General features: G+C 61.4%; 1 protein-coding gene across 10 annotated transcripts in view; it reads right to left on the bottom strand.

The window, feature by feature from the left end:
• The window catches only part of ZMIZ1 (zinc finger MIZ-type containing 1), a 214,672-nt gene that overhangs the window by 37,436 nt on the left and 152,226 nt on the right, over positions 1-25,010 (bottom strand). Inside the window, exon 1 of one of the 10 annotated variants that reach the window (XM_070057910.1) lies at positions 23,713-23,852. The exons of 4 other annotated variants lie outside the window; for them this stretch is intronic. In XM_070057910.1, coding sequence (XP_069914011.1) covers positions 23,713-23,827 — 115 coding nt within the window. In that variant the 5' untranslated portion in view covers positions 23,828-23,852. Of the gene's footprint in view, positions 1-1,341; positions 2,507-22,363; positions 22,906-23,038; positions 23,107-23,140; positions 23,463-23,712; positions 23,853-25,010 lie in introns of those variants that run through there. 5 more of the 10 variants (XM_070057913.1, XM_070057915.1, XM_070057916.1 and 2 more) reach the window with 5 other exon arrangements.

Raw genomic sequence — 25,010 nt, 5'->3', positions numbered from 1 at the left:
CCGGTTGTACCTGGAGCTAGACAGGGAGCAGCAGATCACTTTTCTTAGTCTCCAAACCTGCCTTCTGCCAATCCACCCTCTGCAAAGGCGGTCAAGGGGATCTTTGCCCACAAATAAATCCCGATCACCTCTTGACCTCTGTGTCCCTGAGAAGCTGCCCGCGGCCTGGGAGACAGGAGATGCTCACGGGTGCAGTCGTGAGCGGGGACTGGGCTGCCCAGGGGGAGTTGGGGGCCTCCAGAAGAGACGTGAGACGTTCACGTCAGCAGCCAGTACGCAGTGTAGCACCTGCTCCGCCGCCAGTGTGACTAACAGACGGACATGAATCACGGCTAGAAATAGACAGCGAGGACGGCAGAGACGGACACACGGAGCACGCTGCAACCGGAACCCAGACGATGGGGCAAAACTGCCCCGGTGCCCTGGGGAAGCCAGACTGGAATCCCATGGGGCACGTGTCCGGAGATGGGCGCTGTCGCCAAGTAAAACCGACCCCCCAAGCCAAGTGGCACCGATTTCATGATGCGCACAGCCAGCTGCGCCCTGGCTGCTCCCTGCCACGAGCTGGCGCTGGTGCTGATGGTCGCAGCGCCTCTGTGTCTGCCTGTATCTCACACAGGGCTCCCTGGAGACGCGGCTGCTCTTCCTAGGCCCAGACTACACTCTCTGATGTTCCTCTTCTATCTCTCAAACCCCAGGTCCTGGGACCCTGGCGGGAGATGACCCAGGCCTGGGCTTGTCTGCTTCTCCTCTGCAACAGGGCTGGGGAGAAGCGGGTCAGAGGAAGCTCCCCTCGTGCACGCCTGGCACGAGGAGCCTCGAGACATGAGAACAGTCTGAGCTTTGCAGCCACACGCAAGCAAGGACGGCAGGTCTTGTGGCAAACGGTCTCAGCTGGACCCTGGGAGGCAGGAGACAGAACCCCCGTCCGCCAGGCCACCTGAGGCCACGCCCCACTCCGCCGCACAGCAGCTTGTGGCCTGTGAGTGGGGACAGTACACACCTAACTGCAGAGTGATGACCAGGATTAAACAAGCTACACATACACAGCTCGCTGGGGGCGGCCTGGCCTGCGAGGGCGTTACGTAACAAGCAGCTCCTGTTGTTATTACTGTGCACGTGCGCCCTTACGATGGGCAGGCCCGCCTGTCTGAAGAACCTGCTGCAAACAGCTCACGTCAATATCCCATCTCCAACAGGATCACACAAACCCCCAAAAAAGCTCCCACGTGGCCCCTCCTCCTTGACACTGGAGGCTCCCTGGCACCCAACAGGGTGCCTACCCCAGGTTTTCCTTGCCGACGTTCTGGCCTGGGGCAGCCCAGACCCCTCGGAACTCACCACGACTGCTGCGGCTTCTGCCTTAGGTCCCCGGACCAGCAGTGCCAGGCAGGACGTCTGGCCAGCTCTGGCTGTCTCAGGAGGTGCTGGGCACAGGGGCTCCCCACCGCTCCCCCCACAAGGGGCGCATCACTGGGAGGTTCAGGTGGGGGCCAGAGTGTGTGCCCCTCCCAGTCCCCATCCCGCTGTGTACCCAGCAGGGAGCCAGGAGCCGGGGCTCTTGCTCTGTTTCACTCCTAACAGGGATGGGCGGGCTGGCCCCGGAGAACAGAACGCTGGTGGAATTGTGACTGTGCCTGGCTTTGGGCTGGGCTTCCTGTCTCCGCTCCTCTGCAGGCCCAGCCCTGCTGGGGGTGCCCCTAGAAGTGGAAAAAGAGACCCTCCCTGCCCTGCCGGCTCTCCGGGTCAGCTCCTCCCAGGAGGAAACAGCACAGGAAGCACGTGACTGCGGAGGGCGGGAGGGTCCGCCACCCGGAGCCCTGGCCTCAGCCCTGGGAGTGGGTCGAGGCAGGCCACTGAACGAGTGGGGCCGCCAGTCTGTGAAAGGGGTGACAACCCTCTGGGAGGCTCGCAGGGGACTCCTCTAGTTGTCCCAGCTGCCTGTATTTCAGGAAGGGGAAACGGAGGCCCGAGAGGAGGGCTGGGTCAGCCGCCATCGCTCCACAGCACGGCGGCCTCCCCTCCGCGCCCACAGTGACATGTGCTGTGACATCCCCTCTGCACTCAGGCACGTCCCTGGAGATGGCTCTGTGCCTCCCGCCTCTTTGTCTGCTGTTACCTCCTGTGTGACCTCAGGCAACCTGCTCTCCGAGACTGTGACCTCACAGTGAGGACAACCCCTTCTCATCAACCCCGCAGGTGCTTCGGGATGCGGGATGAGCCTCCTCCTGCCGCCTGGAGCACCCCTGCCAGGCGTGGGGCTCTGCAGGGCTCACCTCACCCAGGGGCCCTGTTTACCAGGAGCCCACACAGAGCAGTGAGCTTGCAGAGGGTGACAGCTGACGTGGGCAAGACTTAGGTGATGGGAGCCCAGGAGGGCAGCACTGGGCAGCCTCGGTGCCTGGGGCCCCAGAGGTGTTGGGAGTAGGTCCTGGTCCCAGAAAACTGCATTCCTAGGGGAGTGTGGGTTGGGCTCAGGTGGCCTGGCTGACCCCTGGGAAGTAAAACCAGAGGGCTTGTCCTGGGGGGGGGGGTGTCTCCCTGCCCTGTAGAAGGGCCACACGCCTGCACTACTAGTATCCACAGCACGTGGCCCTGCCTTTCACTGGTTGGGGTAGTCTAGATTGTTCCATGTCACACGCTGCTCCTGGCCATCACCTCACTGCTGTGTGGGTAGGAAAAGAAAAACAAGGGTCGGCTGGGTCTTTGGTGGCAGCTGACCCTGTCCATCTCCGCCTGGCCCCTCATCTTCCCACACAGCCAGGTCCCACCTACAAGGAGGACTGGTCAGGTTCAAGGCGCGGCCTGCCTGGTACGTGCACAGACGCTCCTGACAGGTCCAGCCCAGCTGAGACAAGGCCCCGGGGCTCTCCCTCCCCGCCAGGACACCCTGCCAGCACCCAGGCCTCTGCCCGAGGGCGTCCCAGCTGGCAGGAACCAGGAGTCTCAAGGCCCTGAACTCTAGAGGACCTTGGAGCCTGCAGGGTTGTTTCCCAAACTGGTTTGGCCGCCCCCCACCCCGGCAAGGCTGGGCCTGCCAAGCAGGGTGCAGGGACCTATCAGGCCACCAGAGCCTCCTAGGGCTCCAGGAAAATCCCAGCCTGGAAGATTTCCTGCCACCTCCTGCAATCACCTTGATCTTCCAGACCGGCAGGTGCAATTGAAATGATACCCCTGCGCAAGCTCAAGAGGGCATTTTCATCAGACAGAGAATGCCCTTGCTTCCCGGGGGCTCTATGCCTGCCAATGCCTCCTCACGATGCTGCAGGCCTGGGCCAAGGGGCTGCGTTGGCTGGAACAACTTGAGGGAGCTGCTGCCGTATCCTGCAGCCCGGTGAGGCGCTGATTCATGCGCCCTCAGAAGCCCCCACTGTGGGAAAGCTGGGTGTCCAGCCTCACAGCACATCGGAAGATGTGGTGGCCAGGGCTGAGGTCAGCTTGCATCATCTGACCCCAGGGATGGGTATTTGCGGGCAAGGACAAGGGTGAGGGACCCTCAGGGGGAAGCAGGCAGCATTAACAGCAAAGCAGAGTGTTAAAGAGGGGGCAGTGCTCTGGGGGTGGGGGGTGGGGAGGGCAGTCACAGCCTCTACTCTGAGCCCTGGCTGTGGGCCCATTCCTCCCTACCCCACCGCAGCCCTGGCAATGGATTAAAGCCAGGAGGCCCTCCGTGAGCCAGGCGGACAAGGTTCCCACAAGACGATGTCAGTACCCAAGCACGCACCAGTGTCCCTGTGCGGCGAGGGCCAAAAGTCCCTGCCCAGGGAGTGCACGAACAGCCAGAGGATGCCAGGGGCCAAAGCAGCACCAAGGGTACGGTCAGGGCACCAGGAGGCGAGGACGCTTCCCCCAAGCGGGGCCTGAGTCAATGCCAGCTGTCATCTGCGAGGTGAGAACCGAGCCTTGTCCCCTGTGCCCGGGAGCCCTGGAGCCGCAGCCGGCCTCATTCCAGCAGGAGCCACCCTGAGAGCCCGCGCCCCGTCCTGCACGTACGCATCTCCTCAGGGCCAAGCATCACTGCCCGCTGCTCACTCGCGGGGAGCTGGGAGGCGAAGGGGAGGTGACAGGAACCAGTTTCTTTCCCAGGCTGCTTCCTGGCTATGTGTGCACAGTGGGGTGGTGCCTTCTCCCCACCACCAGCAGAGGCTGGGCCCTTCTGGGGGTCATACAGACCCCCGGGTGTAAACATCACAGCCACCCAGCCTTCATGATGTCATCAGACCACCAGGTCGTGTGCTGAGTAGGCCTGGGGTGCCCTCCGGTTGGATTCCATCTGGGGCCCCATGTTCAATCCCATGCCCTTGGCTCTGCCTGGGGAGCCGGCAAGGGCCCTCAGATGCCGTCTTCACTCTACCCAGCCTAGGCTCATGAAACCAAGGCCTGGGGTTCCGGTGCTGAGAATGAGCCTTGGGGAGGTGCCCAACACAGGGCACTTCCGTGTCTACCAAGGAGTCACCCAGAAAGCTCCGGAGACGTAAGGGGTGTGGGCCACACTGTGACAGGTACAGGTGCTGGGTGACCCACACCCTCGGTGCCTGAGGCTGGGTTCAGGTTACCTGCTGCTCTAAGAAGAAGAGCCGAGTCGGGAAAAACCTGCCGACCTGGCCCCTCTGTGCCCTGCCTCCAACCACGTGGGCCCCTCACCCTGCCCCACCCTCGCCTGCTTCTCCTGGCTCAGTGATCTGGTCTCGGTGCCTGGGACAGGCAGCACAGATCCGCCGACTCCTCCCTCTGACTCTGGGCTAGTGGGCCTTGGAGCCGGAGGCCGGGCTGTGTGCCAGCTGCGACCACCTGGGGGCCACACGGGCGTTTTCAGCTCAGGAGGAGCCTGGCACTGGTCCCACACCCCTCCCCAACCCTGCACTGTGGGAGGTGGCAGGCAACCTTCGAATGGGTTTTGTGCCCACAATGGCGTGTGCAGCAGGGCTTCTGGGAGCCACTCTCCCAGCAATGGCAGCCGACGGCTCACATGGTCCACGTATCCGGGTCTGGACTTTCTACTTGAGAACCCCTAGTGGGGATGCTCAATGGAGCCCTGCAAACCACCGTGCCCAGTTGTTATCACCTGCTTCCCCAAACACCAGACCGGGCGCCCCCATTTGGCCCCAGGATCCTCCCTTTGAATGGCAGGGGTCCCCAGTGCATTTTGGAGAATGTCTGCCATTCTCTCAGCACTCCATCTACTTGGTTCAGTGAAGCACGAGTCCCTGCCGTGGCAAGAAACCCTGACACAGACTCTGCATTTATAGGAGCGGGGAGAGGGACAGGAAACGAGAGAAGGTTTCTCTCTCTGCAGATCCTTTACTGGACGGAATGATTCTCTGTGAGGTCTCTTAAAATATCCCGTTGGCTTGTTGCAATGAAAGACTGGTTTCATAAGAATTCCACTTCCATCAACTGCTTCCCGGCAGCACCTGCTACTCAGAGCGTGACACACCAGGGTGATGTCTGGGTGAGTCTGCAGTCTGGATGGTGAGGTCTCAGGGCAGGGGTTTTCCATCTTGCCCAGGCATGAGTATCATCTGGGAGTGCTGGAGCCCACCCTCACCGGGGTTCCTGATTCAGGAGGTCTGGGGTTGAACCAAAGAACCTGCCCTTCTAGCCAGTTCCCAGGTGATGCTGACGCTGCTGGTCCCGGGGGCTCACTTTAAGAACCACTGCGCCCTGGACAGAAGGGTGGGCGAGCTGAGTGCCTGGCAGGAAGCAGGTGATCAGTCTCGGCGTGAATGGACTGGGGCCTGAAACACTCTTCTCTCTCTCTTTCCTTCACACAATGCACGCGAACTCTTGCTGCAAACGCTGATTCTGCACCTGACATCCCCTGCCTGACCTTTGCCTTCAAGCCCTGGACTCTCTCTCTCTCTCTCTGTCCTTGGAATGTGGGACAGGAGAAAGAACCCTGGAGCAGGAGTCTGGAGTGGGAGGAGCCCTGGCTTTATCTACCAGTCTGACCTGTGTGAGCCTGAGCAAGGCCCGGGCGGGAGTGTGCACCTGCTTCTTCACCTGCTTGTGAACTCGTCTCTAACAGGGTGACCGTGACGGTGGCGACGGCTGGAGCCCTTGCTTTGGGCCAGGCACTGATCTGAGCAGTTTGCATGCACGATCTAATTAAAGCTTCCACTCCATGAGGTGACACGGTCGTCTGCCCCAGCAGCTGGCAGCTCCGTCACTTGCTGGTGTGTAAGCAGGATGGCCCTGCGTCCCCTCAGAGTGGCTGCAAGGACTGAGTAGGCCTGCAGGGTTTAGCGTCCCTGTGGGCTCCCAGGTAGACAGGGACAGACAGCAGCCTGGGCCATCTGCAGTTCAGGCCTGGCTCCTTGTTTTTCCCCCTGAGCTGCCGGGGGAGGCAGGCGTCATTTGTTTAGGCCTCTGCAGTGTTTAATCACCACGCAGCTCTCCCTCTCCCCTCCCCCTCCAGCGCCAGCTCTCTCCCTGCAGGAAATAGCTCTCAGCCTTCTGCCTCTGATGGAGGCCATGAAAAATTCACAGGGCACACAGGGAGGGAGAGAAGGTAACACCAGGGCGGGGTGGGGTGTTGGGGCTGGGTGATCGGCTGACCAGAGCTGAGTGGGCACGAAGCAGGGTGGGGGGGCAGTCTGGGGCTCAGGGGGCATTGAGGGGCTTGAACGGTCAGACAACTGACCACCCAGTAGGATCTCGGGTGGTGGTCAGCCTGGGGGCCTGGAGCAAGCCCCCCATCCCGGGAGGAGCTGGACTGCACAGTCTGGACCTTCTGGGGCATCTCAGGCCTTTGGAGAATCTGCAGACAAGAACACAGCACACGCTCTTCCTCTGCCCTAAGAGCCAGGTCACCCGGGGACACGTCCTCAGAAAGGTCCACTGCAGGCCAGGCAGAAACTTGACACATCCTTTTGCTCCATTTGTTGCCCTGACATTTCTGTGACATGGAGAACACCAGTCCCATTTCAGAGGAGGAAACTGGTGCTTAGAGAGGCGAGGGAACCTGCCCAAGGTCAACTGGCAGAAGCCATCAGCAGGGTGGGATCTATTTAATTAATAAACTAATACACAAATCCATTCTCATAAAGGCATGTTTCCCATGCAGTCTAGCCTAGGGGCCTGGACCCCTGTGCGCTGGCCTCCAGACCCATACCTTCTCCACTACCCGTGATGCTTCTGCCTCACTGTTGCACTGGTTAGCTCTAAGTGCGATTACAAACTTGCAGAAGGAGGGGCTAGTGTAGTGGTGTAGCACGTTAAGCTTCTGCCTGCACTGACGGCACTCTATAGGAGCGCCAGTGAGTCCTGGCTGCTCTGTTTCCAATCCAGCCCCCTGCTAATGCACTTAGGAAAGCAGTGGACAATGGTCCAAGTACTTGGGCCCTTGCTACTGGATGGAGTTCCAGGTTCCTCATTTCAGCCTGGCCCAGGTCCAGCCATTGTGGCTATTTTGAGGAGTGAATCAGCAGATGGAAGAGCTCTCTCTCTCTCTCTCTCTGAAACTCTGCCTTTTAAATTAACAAAAATAGGTAGGAGCAGAAAAACCATGTGTGGTACAAAAGTCTCTCCCCTCTGTTGTCACCCAGTTCCCTGCATCAGGGGACCACGGCTGGGGGTTTTGGTTTTTCTTTCCTGGGTTATTCCATCATTGACACACATCAAGGTTTTGCAATGTCTGCCTGGAAGGTTCTCACCCTGGGCAGCTATGTGGTTCGCTTACACACACATACACACGCCCCGCCCCCCTTCACAGGGGCTGACGGCACTCTCCAGGCTGTTGGCGCCAATGCTTCCCCTGCCAACCAACACCGCCCCCTCCATGCTCCCTTCCCTGCCTAGTGGCTCCCAGGGCCCTCGCCACCACCTTTTAAATCTTGTTCTCTGACTTCCCACTCCCCACGGTGGAACATTCCGGCGCTGGGGGTTTCCATGGGCCTCACCCACAACCACATCCCCAGGGCCCAGGATGACAAGTAGGACTGACGTCAGGGTAGTGCCCACCCTGACACAAAGGGTGCTACAGTACAGAGACCCTGAACCCCCCTTCCAGGAAGGTGTGCTACACTCTCCCTGGAGGACACATTGTATCTCTGCCACTTCTGGGCTCTCCCAAGGACCAAGTCTCATCTGGGGCACACAGTGGACGCCCAGAGCTCAGAACCACTGGCCTGGAAACTTGACCCCTACCTCACGCCATAGACCAAAAAAAAAAAAAAAAAAAAAAAAAAAGAGGCAAAACAATACAGTCTCTAGCCTGTATAGGAGACTATCTTCGTGACCTTGGGGTTGGGGAAGATTCTCAAGGAAGACAAGTTCATGGAAGCAGCAGAGAACACTGACCAATTTCCCAGAGGCACGAGAAGATCTCTGGGGCACCCAAATGCCCTGGAGGGGGAAGGGCCCCCAGCCTAGAGTACAGGGAGTCACATACAGCTGCAGCCCCACAGTGCATGGTGCAGCCAGGCTGGAAGGCTCCCCATGACTACGCAGCACCCCGGGAAGGCTCCTTGGAAGAGGCAGAAGGCAATTCTGTGTCACTGTTCCTCTAGGTCTGGCCCCCTTCTCCTCCTCCACCAAAGACCAGAGACTGCAGACAGACAGAGGAGCCTCTGCCCCACACAGAGATAACCAAGCAAGGAAAAACAAACGATGGAGCCCGGGAGCCTGGCAGGGCCCAGGGACGCTTGGCTCGGCGGGGCAAGAGCATGTAACAAAGCTCACATCATCCATCACAGAGGCCCAGGCATTTAGATACTGGGCATTTGATTAAACTAATATGGGCGGCTGGGGTGAGGCATGGCTGGGCGCTCCCACCCTCGCCTACAAATTAGACCGTCACACACAATCCGATTACCTTGACTGCCACATTTATCTCGGCAGAGGGGCCATCCATCACTCCTCGGCAGCTGGCTCAACCTCCTCACTGCACAAGTGCCACCGGGAGGGGAGCAGAGTCCTCCCCAAGTTTCAACAGGCAGCATCTTCTCCCTCACACATTCCAGCCGTTCAACACGTGCTCAGCCCAAGCGCCCATGTCGGGGTCGGCCTTGGGCCCGGGTCCTTCGGGGGCCCACAGGAGCCTCACGCAAGGGGAGAGGTCTGAGCTGGGCACAGCAGGAGAGGACAGAGGTGGAACCCAGGGAACTGCATGGCTACAGCTCATCTTGGAACCCGCCATGCCCTCGATGTTACACCTGGGAAATGGGATGACCACATGGTGTGGCGCTGCCACAGATTTCCCACCACGATGGGAGGGTTCCAGATCTGTGCCAAGAGGGGAGCTGTATGCAGCTCTTGGGCATCGGACATGTGGCAAGCTCAGCCGAAGAACTGAGTTTAAATCTCATGCAACTTTTTATTTTATGAACTGTCACTGGAAACTGCCACATGGCGCCACCAGCTCCAGGCCTGGACCGCGCACACGGTGTGGGCTGTCACCTTTTCAGGGCCAACACAAACGTGGCACATGACGGACAAATGCTCCACAAAGCCACACACCCCCCACCCCTGGATCTGAGACCAAAGACCACAGCTGCTATTATCTGAAGGGCCCTGAGCGGACACAGCCAGCCCTGAGGCCTTCACAGTCTGGGGAGGCAGGCACACTTATTTCAGGAGAAGGACAGGCCTTGTGGTACAGTGGGTTAAGCCGCTGCCTCCGGCGCCAGCATCCTACACAAGTGCAGGTTCAAGTCCTGCCAGCTCCACTTCTGAGCCAGCTCCCTGCTGATGTGCCTGGGAAGATGGCCTAACTACTTGGGCCCCTGCCACACGTGGGAGACCTGGACGGAGCTCCAGATGCGTGGCTTTGGCCTGGCCAAGTCCCAGCCATTGAGGCAATGAAGCAGTGGATGGAAGAAGCTCTCTCTCTATCTCCTTCTTCCTTTTGTAACTCTGCCTTTCAAATAAATATGAAATACACACAGGAAAGGGAAGGAGGAAGGAAGGAAGGAAGAAAAAAGAAACTAGGGCTCGGGGGAGAGACGTCACAGGCCATCACGAGCAGAGGCAGGACCTGAGCGCAGGTCTGTGGCCATGAGCCCCCTCCCCCCCATGTTTCCACAGGACGCCAGCTTCCCAGGAGACAGACAGCAAGCACCCAGGCCCCGGGGACGCACACACATGGTGAGGGAACAGCTGCACCAGCAGCCTTCCCCCTGCAATAGCTGCCAGTGTCTCCCCCGACAGATTGCCCCACAACCAGTGCTGAGGAGGTAGGTGCAAGGCCAGGGTCATCCCAGAGTCAGGTCAGGCCCAGCCCAGCCCAGTCCAAGGCAGAGGGCAGAGGCGTTGGCAGAGCGACCAGGGCAGCCCGACACAGGGATTCCATGACGCGGGGAGCACAGGGCAAGCTCAGGGGCACCAGGCCTAGGGACTGGCTGCCAGGGCTCAAGCCAGCTGCTGCCACCCAAGGGAGTCCAGTCCCTTCTCTGGCCTCTCTGAGCCTGCAGAGAGATGAGAGGGGGAGATCTGGGGACAGAAGTCGTGTGAGAGGAGCAAGAGTTCACTTGCGGGGACTTGCTCAGCTGGCTGGCGCTGCCGAGGACTCGGAGCAAGCCAGAAGCCAGGTGAGACCCCGAGTCTGCAGAGCTGGCCCCTTCGGAACAAGCACTCAAGCCGTGGCCTGAAGACCCTCCCCTTGTGGCCGCGTGACCTGGGAGATGGGCTGTCCTGATTGGGGTGTGGGAGGGGCCTGCTGGGAAGTGCTGACCTGGAAGGGTCAGAGGCGAGAAGGGAGCGGGGAGAGGGAGACCAGAAAGCCCAGGCAGCTCCCCAGAACAGCTCCTACCCCCAGAAACCCCTGCCACCGCTCCTTTTCGAAGGCACATTTAACCACTCACACATGAGTATAAATGAGTTTATAACCAACTGGCAAGATGGGCAAGGACTCCAACTGAAGTGGAAGGAATGGGGTGGGGGAAGGCGGTGGGCAGCTCTCCTTGGCAAGCCACCTCCTGAGTGCTATGGGGGAGAACTTCCGGGAGCTCCCCAGTGGGGACCCTCTGCAGCCAGACTACCGGCATCCCCTCGGCCCTCCCCAAAATGCCAACACTCCTTTGTTGCCACTTAAACCAATTTGGGGGTAATTCCACAGGCAATTGTCTTCCGATTTACAACAGGGCCCTGTGATTGCATCCAGGCTGATGGTTCAGGCTGTAATTGTATGGTAATCACTTCTGTTTATGATCGATGCGGATTTCGCTATTGTTTCCCGGCAGGCTTGTTAAATCAAAAAAGCGCTGGGGGTGGAAAGGGAGGGTTTATTTCTGTGAGCTGGAGCCCCGGGAAAATGAAATTAAGCAGAGGAACCCCATGTGCAGGGGGGAGGTGGCTCAAAGGCACCCTTGTGAGCTCAGAACACGGAGGCAGAGACAGGCAGGGAGACAGAGACAGTGAGAGACACAAAGGGGCGGGGACAGGGACCTCCAGGTGGTCAGAGACGAAGACACACACGGGGATGCCTGGATGGCCCCCCTGCTTCCTACCTGCAGCAAGGCCAAGGTGGAGACATCTGGGGGACCCCCATTTCCACAGCCACATTTCACCACACCTGCTCCCAGCAGTGCCAAATGAGGGGTAGGGGCAGCCCAGGTGGCAGGTGGCAGGCTAGGCACTACCTGCCCCCTTCAGGGTGGGAGTCCCCTACTTGCGCCATCTGGGATCTGTCTGCCCTCCCTTGGTCCCTGGCCTGAGGCCGTCTACCTACCGGCTGGAAACAGGGCGGCAGATGGCACCTGGGGGCTCAGCTCCCAACCCTGGCACTGCTGCAGGGGAGTTGCCCACCTGGCGGGCAGAAACCCGAGCCTCCCAGAGGCCGCAGGGAACAAGCCCGGGCTGGGCGGGGGGCACTGCCTTCCAAGGCGGCCAGGGCACCCCTGGCACCACAGGGCCGGAGGCTAGCAGCAGCAGCAGCTGTCGCCTGCCACATGGACAAACCTGGGGCGTTCAGGCTGAGCTGGGCGGTGAGGCGACATGTCTTCAATGACATACCCTTTCTTCCCTAACCAGACCAAGCGAGGAGCGCCGGGGAAATACCAGGTGTTTGGTTTCCAAAGCCAACTGCTGCTCCCATTTGCGCCTTCCCCTCCCCCAGTGGGCCCCGTGGCACGGAATGTCACACTGCTCTCAACGCAGGCACCATCCCACCAGGCCCGATCCCCAAACCCGGAGTGCTCCATGGTGACACCGTCATCCCCAGAGGTGGCCAGACCTGGGGGACGGAGGGCAATGCCCTCAGCCCCCTCCCACAGGCTGCCCCCTGCCATGCTGGGCCCTGAACGGGGCTGCCCTTGGCTGCCTCATTAGGGGCTCAGCAGGGCATGTCAGGAAGCGGCTGGAAAACCGTACAAGTGGCACAGCCGCTCCTAATTGGGCTTCTAGGATACGGCTAAGAAAACAGGAGTTCTCCCCGGGGAATCGGCTTCTGAAGTATACACAAACAAGCGAGTTATTCCACACTAAAAACAAAGGGGCTGCCAAGGAGTTGGAGCAGCAATTAGGTTTTCTAAAGGGACGGGGAGTGCGGGTTGGGGTCGGGGGGCTGTGTGTGTGTGCAGCGGGAGCATGCAGACCCCATGCGTCCACCCAGAGCACGTCGGATGCTGACCAGGTGGCGTCAGCATCAACCGCCCTCTGGCCAGAGTCTGGACTCAAGAGGGGCCCCTTAGGCACGATCAGGGAAGTGGAGACAGGACCTTGCTGGTGGCCCCTGGTGGGCACTGAAGGCTCAGACCCTGGACCCTGGAGGTGGAAGGCCAGAGCTGGGATTCAACTCCTCGTGGGTCCCCACCCATGCTGATCCTCCCGTTTGCCCAAGGGCAGAGGAGGCACGCAGTGTATAGCAGCGTGTTCTTGCCTTCTGAAGGGCTCAGATAGCAAATCTGTGACCTCTGACCTCAGTTTGCATCATACCCTGGAGCATGAGTCAGGCTCTGGGTGTGGAGTTTGGTGGACGTCAGGCCGGCCGGGTGGGCTGGGTGTTCTCCCTGAGTGATAGCTGCCTACAGGATGCCAGGCTCAGCAGGGGGAGAAGGCCAGGTCACAGAGGCTAAGACCCAGCCTTCCCTGGGACCCGCAGGACAGCAACCAACAGCCCATTTCTCAGATGGAGCAAGTAAGGGTCCTGATCTCTTGCCAGGAGTGGGAGGCAGTGGTTTTTTCAATTCTCTCTGCAGGTCACTCTTAGCCTATCCACAGAATTCTCGGGCCACCTGAGACAGGAAGAGGAAGCTGTGGACAGCAGGGCAGGCTTCGAGAAACCACGGAACGCCCTTTCCTGAAAGTCTGGGAGGTGGCAGTTGCCTTTCCGAGGATGGGAGGGGCCTTCAGGGCCCCTCCACCCCTGGGGTTAACTTGGCTGAGCCTGCCTGCCCAGGCTCTTCCCTGAGGCCGTGGAGTGCAGGGCTGTGGGGCCGGGTGCCCTTGGTGACCTCCAGCAGGGCAGTATATCCCTAGAAGTACCTGGGCCTTGGGGTGAGCCCCTCTCAGAGAGCTACAGGCCTAGGTGGGCTGAGGACTAGCCTGGCCTGGGCTGGGGGAGGCGCAGGGCATGGCACCAAGATGGCATGACTGCACGGGGTCCCCACGGTCACTGCTCTTAGCATCCTTGCTTCTGAACACAGAGGCAGAGGCACTGCAGAGCTTCAGTAACTTGCTCAAAATCACCCAGCCCGGCCCTACCTCTCCCTTACCCACAGGGCAGGGAGGGATGGCATAGGTGCCTGTTTGCCCCAAAGGGATCAGGACACATTACATCTTCAAATACATACCACTCAGCTCCCCACAGCCCTTCTCACATCATAGACATACTCCCAAGACCCTGCCCAACGCCACAAGGACATCGCTCCATACCCTGATCCAACACCATTCATCCAGCCACATCCAAGGACACACACATGTTCCACTGATGTGGAAGGATCTACGCATACAGAAGCCAACTCCCTGGACCACCAACAAAGGCTGCGGCCTAGACTTCTCCAGCGCTCAACCTGCACGCCCAGCGCCCTCCGGTCGCAGGCTCCCCACCCTCAGCCAGCTCCTCTTTTGTTCATTCATTCAAAAACACACGGGCCTGGATGATGTGCCCACCTGGATGTGGAACATACCAACTTGAACGATCTACACTCATGAACTTGAAGAACTCCATCTTCCTGCACAAGCTGAGCGCTGTGCCCAGTGCAGCGGTGCCATGTATGTGGTGAGGGTTGCACGCGTGTCCCCAGAAGGAGCAGGAGCAGGGAGGGTATGCGTGAGGGGTCCCGGGCAGCACATATAGGGGCGTGCACCTACCTGGGGCTCCTGTTTTTCCAGCAGGGCCTGCCTGAGGGTGCCCTATTTTATGAAAGAGGCAGATGAGGGAACTGCCAGCTGGCAGAGGGCAACCTCAAGCTCAAGATCGCCTGGGTGGGGCGAGAACAGGTGACTGCTGCCTGAGACCAAGGAGGTGTCCAGGGAAGCTGGTCTGGGCTGGGCCTCCCCAGAGGCTGGATTCCACCTAGGGAAAAGCCCGCAGGGGAGAAGGGGGGGAGGGGCAGCCAGGAAAGAAACCCCAGGGCAGAAATTTCCAGGCCAGAGGCTGTCACCTGAGGAGAGGGGTTTTATCCAGGTCACTGAAGACATTTCTCAGGGAAGGCACAACACCAGGCAAAGCTGAGAGGATTACTGGCCTGTGTGATCAGCCTGATTGCTGGGGAGGCTTAATTCTGCGCCGGGTGTATGGGCTGTGGGGGACCCGGCTCCCCACTCCCCATGGGATGCTGGGTCAAGAGGGAGGTAAGACAGCGGGGCTTTCTCTGTGCGCCTCCCCCACCCACCCAACGCCTGCCTGCTGCCCACTGGTGCCTTAGCCACTGTACAGGAGAGGCAGGTGCACAGCTGGGCAGAGGAGCTGCCTCCACTCCCAGGGCCCAACACAGGAAGCCAGCGCTGGCCCCCTGCTCTTTCAGCTGCCTCTGGGAGCCTCCCCTCACCGCAGGTGCTTCCCAGAAGTCACCAGAGACCTGGTGGTCAAGGCGGCCCTAGCTCCAGTGAACCAGGAGCTTTGGACGCTGCAGCCCTGGGAACCCAGGACAATGGTTTCTGTCCTTCCTCCAGGACATCCCCGGGGTCAGGAGCTTGTGGGGCTGGCGAACACAGGGCAGACATGCCAGAGGGGGACACAAGCTGTCTCCAAGGCCTCACAGAGCAGCCACAGCTTTTTTTTTTTTTTTTTTTTCCCCTTTGGCCAGCATGGAGCAAGTCCTGCATTCTGGACAAGAGCTCCCAGGAGGGAGGGACAGGGACTGTTTGCATCAAGATTTCTCAGGGGAGGTAGTGCAGGTCAGGGCTCCTGTGACAGCAAAGGCATCCCCGACAATGTGAGTGTGAGTGTGTGTGGGGCTGGCTGAGGCTACAAGGGGTGATTAAGAGGCCCCCCAGAGGAGCAAGTGCAAGGAGCCCTGTCTGTAGTCTGACAGCAGCGGGGACAGCTGACTATCACCCCAAGCCGACAAGCTCCCAGCCCTGTGCTCAAGGCTTCAGCTGGAATGTACTCTTCACCCTCACACAGGCCTCTGAGATGGCTACTATGGTCCATTCTGCAGATAGGAAACTGAGTCTTGGAGGCAGCCACAGGTCCCAGTGTGGGAAGAGATGAGAGGAAGGGGAGGGGTGCTGGGGAGCAAGACTCAGGGGGGCCTCTGAGGGCGGAGGGCCTCTAGCCCCCAGTGGGGCTCCCTACCTAGAACCCACTCTCTAAACGCACTTGAGGGCAAGCCCCCAGAAAGCCCAGCCCTCACCTCTTCCCCAGAAGTGGCCCTGTGCCCCCCGCCCGTGTTGCCTCTGTGTTCTTCCTGTGCCCAGTCTGTGCCCTGGAATGGCACTGCCGCCTGGTTCCCCATGGCCGGGCCCAACAGCCGAGCTGCCTGCCTTGTGATGCCCAGTCCAGCAGCAAGCTCACAGCAGGTGCTGGGCCTGAGCGCGAGAGGAAGCGAGAGGAACGGGTGCCCCAGGACGTCCTCTCCATGAAGGGCCTCGCCCGGTGCCTTTTGGGCAGCTGGAAGCCAGGCGTAGACACAAGGTCTTCAGCCTGAGAGGCAGACTCCCCACAAGGCTCAGCTCACACACCCTCTGCCCAGAAGCCTGGGCTCACCTTACACAATCTGGAGGCTCAAAGCCCCTACATCCTAGGGCGGGCCTCAGAGGGAGGAAATTCTTGGGCAGATCAGTAGCAGTGGGCTCAGGGGTCCATGGTGCAGACTCCTCTTGTTCCAGAGAGGGAAATGAAAGTGGGCGTGTGTGCGCTAGCCCACGCACACTTCCTCCTGAGCCGGGACTCCCGCTGGGACCTCCCAGGCGGCTGCCGGCTTTTCCCCAGCACACACACACAGACAGCACGCACGCAGCCCTCTCTCCCAGGCTCCCCTGCAGGAAGGAGGGTGAAGCAGTCCCGGCCCCACCCCACACTGGGCACCACGGTCTCTGGTCCCAGCACAGTGTGAGGACAGGAGAAGGGGACCTGGGCCAGCGGAGGACCCAGGCTCTCAGGCCAGAAACAGAAAGCCCAGCTGGTCTGGGAGCTAAATGAGGCAAAGGAGTCCAGCTGCCAGCAAGGAGAGCTGCCACTCATTGAGCAAAACTGGGTGCCAGTCTCGCCATGCGGCCTCCCCCCTGCAGCCCTGCCAGGCAGGTAGGGCAGCTCTGTTCTAGGATTGGCAAAGGTTGGCTTACAGAAGTTAGGTGACATAGCCCGAGTCGCCCGGGAAAGGGCAGATGTGGGTTTCATAATGACTCCCACGCTGTCTCTGGAAGCACCCTGAGTGGCCCCATTTTAAGAACCCAGCTGGTTGGGGCAGGGGTCATGGCAGCCACTAGAACTGCTGACACGGGCGGTGAGGGGAGGCAGGTGAGCCCTCCCAGTCAGGTCCCATAGATCCTGCTTCCCGCAGAGCCTGGATGACAACGTGGGCCCACAGAGGCCCTCGGGCTCAGCTCTCTGCAATGGCACTTTCTGCTCCCATGGGAAAGCTCAGGGACACTGCACTATGGCAGCCCCCAGCTCCGTGAGGCAACACAGAGCGTGGAGGGTGGCCCCCGTGACCCAGGAAGTGAAAAGTTCATCTGCTGCACACACATGTGTTCACACAGCTCCATGTAGCTAATGGCTGCTGCATCAGTGCAGTAAACAGGACTTGGGGTCTCCAAGCAGCAGAGGGAGTGGGCGCCCTTGCATCACCAGCCACCTTGCGAAGCCACGGCTGCCTGGGCCAAGGCCTTGGCTCCTCAGGTCCCTCCTGGGAGCTATGCCACCACCTTCCAGTGCTTTGGATTGGTCTTTTACTTGGCATCTACCAAACAGCCTGTACTGAAGCAAGTCACATGTGGCCTGTCCCCCGAGGCACGATCTGGTCACCTGACCCTCCCTACTGCCCTGTGACCTGGGCACAGTGTCTGTGAGTGTGGGGGTGTGGACAGGGAAGGATTCCTGGGCTGGGCGTGGAAGCAGCAGAAAGAAGGGTCCCGGGGCTGCTACTCTCTCTTTCCCTGGGACACTCCAACCTCCTCCCCAAGGGCTGGGCCAGACCTGCCCCGCTCAGGTCATGGGCTCCTGGGAGGCAGAGAGGGTGCCCTGCTGGGGCACAGACAAGGTGTGAGGTCAAGCTCTGCCAGCCCGGGGGTGGTGCCCTCCGATCCCAGCCCCAGAAATGCCTGTGTCCACTGCAAACCTCTGGGGCTGGCTGCCTCCTCCAGAGGCTGGGGACTGACTCCACCACCAGGACAGGAGTCTCTGCCCTCCCCAGGAGAGGACAGAAGGGTCTGGACAAGTTCCCGGAGCTCCTGGGAAGGCAAAGCTGGCCGCCCTCGCCCCTGCCCCCCTGTCCCTGCAAAGGAGGAACCCTGCACCAAAACGAGGCTTTCCACTGCGTCAGCAGAAGCAGGGGCATTCCCACAGCAGGGCGCCGGCCTCCCCACTCCCCGCCCCCCCCCACGCCCTGCTCCTGGAAGCTGGATGAGTCCCAGGGGCCTCAGGCGCTCCAAAGCCCTCAGGCTCCCCAATGCCCTCGGGATAAAATCTGTGCTCTCTCTGGCCAGCTTCAGCAGGGGCCCCACTCAGCCCCTAGGGAGCTTCTGCTCGTGGGCACTGCCTTCTAGTCAAGTGCCACACCTCTCCCTGGCCCGCTTCTCGCTCAATACCCAAATCCTACCCATTTCCCAAACCAAGCTCCACCTGACGGAGTTCCAGGCTGCGCCATCTCCCCATCTTCCTTCTGCGGCTCCTTGACTGTAGAGCGCAGGCCTCTGTTCCCTGGAATCTCCCTGCCTTGCTTCGCCTTAATATCGCTCCCTCCACCCCCAGACGCTGGCCACGGCACCCAAAGGCAGAGCCCCAGCCTCCCTCTCCCCTCCTCTCTCCCAACCCCCGTCTAGGGCAGGGCTAGGGTTGAAACCTTGCAGTGGAGTCTGTCTTTTAGAGATGAGACAGAGAGATGAGACACAGTACAGAGATGAGAGGCCAGGGCCCCCAGACAGGAAGTGACTTGCCAAAGGTCACACACTAATTTGGCACCAGACCGGAGATGGTATCACTTGAGGGCTAGGCCTCAGGGGCTGTTTCCACCAACAGCTTCAGAATTAGCCGGGGAGCTTCACAACGCCAAAGCCAAGGCTCAGAGGCTGAGCCCCAACTCAGAACTCTGGCAGCTCCACAGCCATCAGGGAGCTGCAGCCTCAGGGAAGTGGGGGAGTCCCGGCCAGAGCCCCTCTCCTGCATTCGCCGAACACACATAAGGCACCCACTACTTCCTTGGGCCTCACTCCGTGGCGGGCAGGGGGCTGCAGCAGAACCCAGCAGGAGTGCAGGGGCTAAGAGAGCCCTTGGAGGCTGCCCCCATGGAGACATCAGGGCTGTGGCTACTACAAGGGAGAAGAAAGCACCCTCATTTCCTGAGCCTGCTTGGGCAGCAGGGCTGCGGCCAGCCCCAGTCCCAGGTCATCACGCACACAGTCTCGGCTGTGGCTGGCCAGGCCCAGCTCCACGAGTCAGTCCCCAAAGGCACATGGCCCATCAGTCTGGGGAAGCAGGGTGCCGTAGGCATCCCCAGGGCGGCTCAGCCTGGCTCTGTGGGAAGGCGCGGGCTGCCAGGGTTGTGAGCCGTAACATTCCCTCGCTGAGGACACATGGGGACCTGGCAGGTGTCGCCAAAGCCACTCTCATGCCTCCAGCTCCCCCGGGTGGGCCTCGAAGACCCCCTTGTCAGGTGTGCCGGTCCCCAGCAGAGGGCCACCACCTTCAGCCAGCTCAGGGCCCCTGGAGGCTTCAGTGAGCTTGCTGCTGGAGGAGGTGGGCTTCTGGGGCACAGGCACAAGGCTCCAGGCAAACTAACCTCCCCTCGAGGCTAGAGCAGGAGACCAGGGCAGAGCCATGACCACAGTGGCAGACTGGGATGTGCCGTGGACCAGGAGAGGGCACTAGCCCCATCCAGGCCTGCCCTGCCACGTGACCTTGAAGCAGGAAGTCCCGCTGCCCCTCCGGGCAGCGGGCTGGCCGTCCTAACCTGCCTGTGGTTACCAGCCAGGGAGCTCCCCGGAAGCTGGGAGTGCTTCCAGGGCAGGGGCCTTGTTTTTCCCAGAGCAAGCTCCCAGGGGAGGGGGGGGGGGCGGCTGCGGGTGCTCTGCCAGGCCCTGGGAGAGCTTCCTCCGCAGCTGCGGCTTCTGGGGAGTGTGAGGGTGAGCGTGGCCCGGCAGATGCCCCCGATGCGAGGGGTGCAAGCCCCGGCAAGGTAAGAACGGAGCGGTGGTGGTGGTGGTATGGTGGTATGGTGGAGTTTGGTCCCAGCCAAACATGCACAAATCCTTTATCCCTGAGGGCTGGAGCCTGCACCCCTCGGGCACAGGCCCGTGGACGAGCTCCTTCCCAGGGACCCAAGTGGCTCCCATCAAGGTAAACACTTCCCTTGCCCAAAAAGTCTCTCCTCGTGCACGCTCTGCCAGCACAGAACTGTCTGTTCTGAGGACCAGAGGCCGAGCTGGCTGGGCTGCCCGATCAATGGATGACTTCACAGGCCAGCCGCCTGCCGCCTGCCAGCCCCAAGGAAGGCTGAGGCTGCTCCTGGGACTGCTGCCCCCCCCACCCCCACCCCACTGTGCCCCTGGCTGACCTCTGCTGGCTGCAGAGTCGGAGAGCTTGAGGGCAGAAGTGAACCCTTCTCCTATGCGAAATCAGAGCACAGGGTTGGTCTACACTTCCCCTGCCACCATAGACCGAAGCGCAGAGAGCACAAGAGGGCCCTGCGCGGCCATGCCCTGGGCTCCGGGCTCCAGGTGCTCTAAGGCTCTATCACTGTAAGCCAGAGCTGTCTGGCGGAACTTTTGGCCACGGTGGACACATTCTGTGATCTGAGAGGCCCGGTCTGGCCGGCCAGAGCCTCATGTGATCACTGAGCACTTGTGTAGCAAGTGCAAAAAGCACCAAAGAGAAACTCAACTTTCACCTTGCACTCACTCAAGTTCACAGCCAGCCACACATGGCCAGTGGCTACCACACAGGATGCCGGCGTCCCAGAGACAGATTAGATTTTCCATCCCTTACTCTCTGCAGAGGGACCCAGAGCACGCCATCTGCAAGCCCCCAGGCGGGACCTAGATTGAACGATTGTGAGAGCCTTTTCCAGCCTGCCTGGTAGCTCCCAGGGACTGGGCCTGGGCTGGGTGCTTAGTAGGTGCTCAGCTAACACTGCCTTGCCAGGAGTGCCCGTCTAATCCCTGCATCACCTTCCCACTCCGACAGCCCAGCATCTGCTCATGCAGTCCCAGCCATCACAGCACCCACCACCTGCCAGGCGCCGTGGCTGGCACTGGGGACTTAGTGATGAGTAACACACAGCCCCTGCCTTCCAGGAGCTCGCCGGCAGTCAAGGCCTTGCTCCAGCAGGAGCCATGCCTGGCTTCCTGTCTCTATGGGGGGGGGGGGGGTGGCTGTCACACTGGTCTTCCCGTTTGAAACTGGGGCTCCAAGTCTGAGTGCACAGGACTTAATGAGAAGCAAGAGGCCACAGAGAGAGAGGAGAGGGGCTCCAGGCAAGCAGAGGCAGTGTTACGATGAAGCAAGTCTCAAACTCTGCAGGCTGCCACTTCCGGTTAAGACCCAGATTCTCACCAAAGCATCGCTGTTTGGTGGTTTCTCACTAAGGAAGTTCAGGGTAAAAATAGCTCAGAAGGGACTTAAATCCAGCTAGCTCAAGGGTAGTCACTGCCTGGCGAATACCCACAAAAGGGGAACAGGCTTCCTAGTAGCCACGTGGACCCCAAGACTCAGCCCTGCCCCCATGGGATGGGGCCTTTGACTGTAGTGCATGGGAGGTGGAGTGTGTGCCCAGCACCCCAGAACTAGAGGAACCTGAGCCTCAGTGCTCCATCTGGGGTCACCCTGATTTCCAGGAGATATGGCCTTGCTCACTCCCCAGCCCAATCTCTGGCCCACCCGGCTCTCAAGGGTAGGCCATTAGTAAGGAAGCACTCCGGCACTAACTCCTTATCAGCTCACTCACAAACCTTCCTGTAAGAAGAGACACCAGCCATGCCCAGAGCCCACCTGGCAATCCAGCCTGGTGGTCAAGGGCAGGGGACCCAGGCCCCCCACTGTGAGAACCACCATCTCCTGCAGCCCATCTAAGGAGGTGCCACCTGTCCCGGCCACATCTCCCCCCAGCCGGCTTCCAGTTGGACCCAGAAATTGGGACCTGTCCTGGTGCTCCAGGTGCCACCGCCTATAAGACACCAACACCAAAACCACACGTGCAGGACCTGGGCCCAGCCACCTCTCAGCCCTGCACAGTCCTCTGAGAAAGCATCTCTCCAAGGTCTTGAACAGGATGTTCACAGCACGGCACCAGGCGCCCCCAGCAAGGCCGCATCCTGCCCTCTCTGAACACCAGGCTCTCTCCTCCTCCTCCTCCTCCAGCCGCTTCCCCCAACACACTTGTCAGGAGTCAGCCTGCACCCACCGCCTCTGCGAGGGATGCCCAGCCGCCAAGGGAGCATCCCCCGCGCCCCGGGGTCTCCGGGCGCTCCCAGCATCAGGGCTGCATTCTGACAAAGAAGCAGCCTGAAGTTAGGGACCCTCCACCCGAGGACAGAGCCTTGCACATCGCCGCCTGGAGCGCCGCCACTCGGCCTGCGGTCGCCCAGGGGGCGCGGGAGCGTCTTCCCCGCGCCCGGCTAAGGCCCCGCGGCCCCTCCGTGCGCGCACGCCGCGGCAGCAGGCGCAGCCGAGCCCGGGGCCGCCACCATGCAGCACACGGCGCTACCCACAATGCACCGGCCTCTGTCACACACACACAGGCACGCACACTCACCGCGCGCCCGGCGGGAGCGCGGCCCGGCTGCGGGCGCCCCGCCGGCGCCCACCCTCCAGCCCCGCACTTACCTGGAAGTTGCAGCGGCCGCGATCCCGCCCTGACACCCACGGGGCCTGGGGCCCGGCCGGCAGCAGCGGCCGCGGCGAGCGACTCCCGGCCGGGTTCAGCCCGCGCCGAACAAAGGCTGCGCGCAGGCAGCGGGCGCCGCCTGCATCCCCGCTCCGCGCCCGGGCGGCGGCGGCGGCGGCAGCGGCGGCGCGGGGGCCCGGGCGGCTCCGGCGCCCGCTCGCTCCGCGCTGCCCGCTCTGAGGGCGCTCCGGCTCCCGCGCTCCCGCTCGCTGCTGCCCGCCACCGCCGCCGCCGTCCGGCTACCGCACCGCACACATCAATTATTCATCGCCCGTCTCCAGCTTCCCGGGCGAAGCCAATCACAGGCGGAGGCTCCGCTAATGGGGCCGCCGCCGCCGCCGAGGAGGCAGCCAGCCGCGCGCCCGGGCGCAGGCGACAGCCCTCCAGGGACGGGGATGGGCCGGGGGCGCGCGGGGGGCGGGGGCGCACGGGGCGCGCCGGCGAAACTTCCCACGGCCCGCGCTCCGCGTCGCGCTCCCGGACCCTCCGGGCGTGACCACCCACCCTGCGTGCGCCCGCGTGGGGCTGGGGGCTCCGAGGAGGCCGGGCGCGCCGCGGCGGGGGGAGGGGCGGGAGGAGGAGGAGCGCAGGAGGAAGATGAAAGGCGAGCAGACCTGCCTCGGCGTCTCCAGGGAGCCCCGGCTCGCGCGCGCCCTCCCCGCCCCGCGAGCCTCGCCGTCCGCACCCCCGCCCCCCAGCCCGGCGCCCGCACTCACTCGCGCGCGCAGACCGCCAGCCCCGCCACTTCGCTGCGAGGAAGCGCGAGCGAGTAGGAATCGGAGGCAGCTCACATTTCAAACTTGCACGCAGGGGTGGTGCTGGTGCACGCCGCCGCCGAGCGAACGCACGACCCGCCGAGCGGCGCTCCGGGCGGGGGCGGCGACCAGGCCCCCTTCCCTCCCCCGCCGAGGCAATTAATTGGAAGCAACACTTGTGCGAGCGGGGCTCCCGGAGCGCTGCAGCCCGAGGGGGCCGCCGAGGAGGCGCTGGCGGTGGCTGACTTCGGGTGTCTCCCGCCCCCCCAGCGAAGGCTCCCAAGTGGCCATGCTAATGAGGGTCCGCGGCGGGGTGGGGGTGGGGGCGGAGAGGCCGCAGGGCTGGAGGCGGCCCGAGGGAGGGGAAGGGCCATCCAGATTAAACCTCGGTTTGCAGGATTTTCGGAACGGGTTCCGGGGCGGAGAAGGGAGGCGGCCTGGCATCTCACCTCCCTGGCACAGGGGCCTCCTGCCACCCTCCCCCACGGATTCCCCGAGCGCGGGCCTAGCACAGGGTGAACGCGCACACGTACGCTCGGGTTCCCCGACTTCTGGGCGCTCCTGTGCCCGGGAGCCGGCGGCCGGAGGGAAGCCGGGGGCGGCTGCTGCGCGCGCGGCCCCGCCCCGGGAGCGCGGCCTTCCTGACATTGCATCCTGTGCTGGCCACGGCCTCTTCCTTCCAGCCTGCCTGTCCGCGAGGGCTCCAGGCTTTCAGCTCAGCTTGCTCCTCCCCACCCCTCATTCCAGGAAGCCCACCCGCTGTCCCACCTCTCTCCTAGCCGCCGCCACCCTTACCGAGAAACCGAATTTCATAGCCCCCCACCCAACCTCGCCCCGCCCCCCTCCCCATCTGCCAGTGAAAGTTGTGGAATGGTGACTTAACCGCCCCAAACAATTAGGAAAGCCAGCCAGGCCCGGGCCATTCACCCCCAAAAGGCAGCCAGGCCCATCTTTCAAATGTGCTCCCAGCTGGACCGGTGCACCGGCTTTGAATCCAGTACCGGCACCTCTTTCCCGATCAGGGCCGCTGGCACGCCCCTGAACTTGCCCGTGTGCCCTGATGCCCGCCCTCGAAGTGGCTGAGACACATCACTTATGTAGAAATTACATTCTTGCTCCTTGTTTGACATAAATCGTTAACAGGCTCTAATCCCACCCACTGCCACTTGAAATATCACTTTCGGGGATGGCATTTGGAAATGCAGTTGTCATAGGCCTTCCCTCCGTGGAGCTGGGGAAATGGATTAATTCATACTTCATAACGTGCTGCCTTTTGGACAAGAAGTAGCTTCCTGCGAGAGATTAATAGGCATCTCTTTCCTGCGGGGCCGGCCCCGGGAGCAGCCAGGCCGAGGACTTCCCTCCTGCTCAGCACAGAGTCCAAGCCCGGGGCAGGCTCACCCCCTCTTGGGTTACTTCCTGAGACACTCCCTGGGGCCCTGCCCTCCCAAGCAGTCCCATGGGAGTTTGGGACCCCAGGAGCCCCCCAGTGGAGCCTCTCTCCTCTTTCCCACTGCATATTTCCCAGGCGACCGACTTACCCAGGGCCCACTGCTCTGCCAGTGACACCAGAAAACGTGGGACAGGAGATGGAGGTCCCTCAAACCTGGTTTCTGCTGTTCATCTGACTGTGAGGGCTTGGCCTTGATTATCTAGACTTCAGACAGCTAAGACCTCAAATAACCAGAGCACCCGTCTCTAGCCTCCCCACCCCACCCCCCACTAAAGATCAGTGCCACGATCATTCACAATTTTAATCTGATCATTAGCGCCTTCAAAGCCACCAAAGACCCCAGCAATGGGGACTTCACCTCTCATTCTGGAGATGTAT

This window comes from Oryctolagus cuniculus, chromosome 15, assembly GCF_964237555.1.
Source record: "Oryctolagus cuniculus chromosome 15, mOryCun1.1, whole genome shotgun sequence".
NCBI classification, from domain to species: Eukaryota; Metazoa; Chordata; class Mammalia; order Lagomorpha; family Leporidae; genus Oryctolagus; species Oryctolagus cuniculus.
The sequence above is the reverse complement of the archived record's forward strand: the minus strand, read 5'-3'. Positions and strand labels throughout refer to the sequence as shown.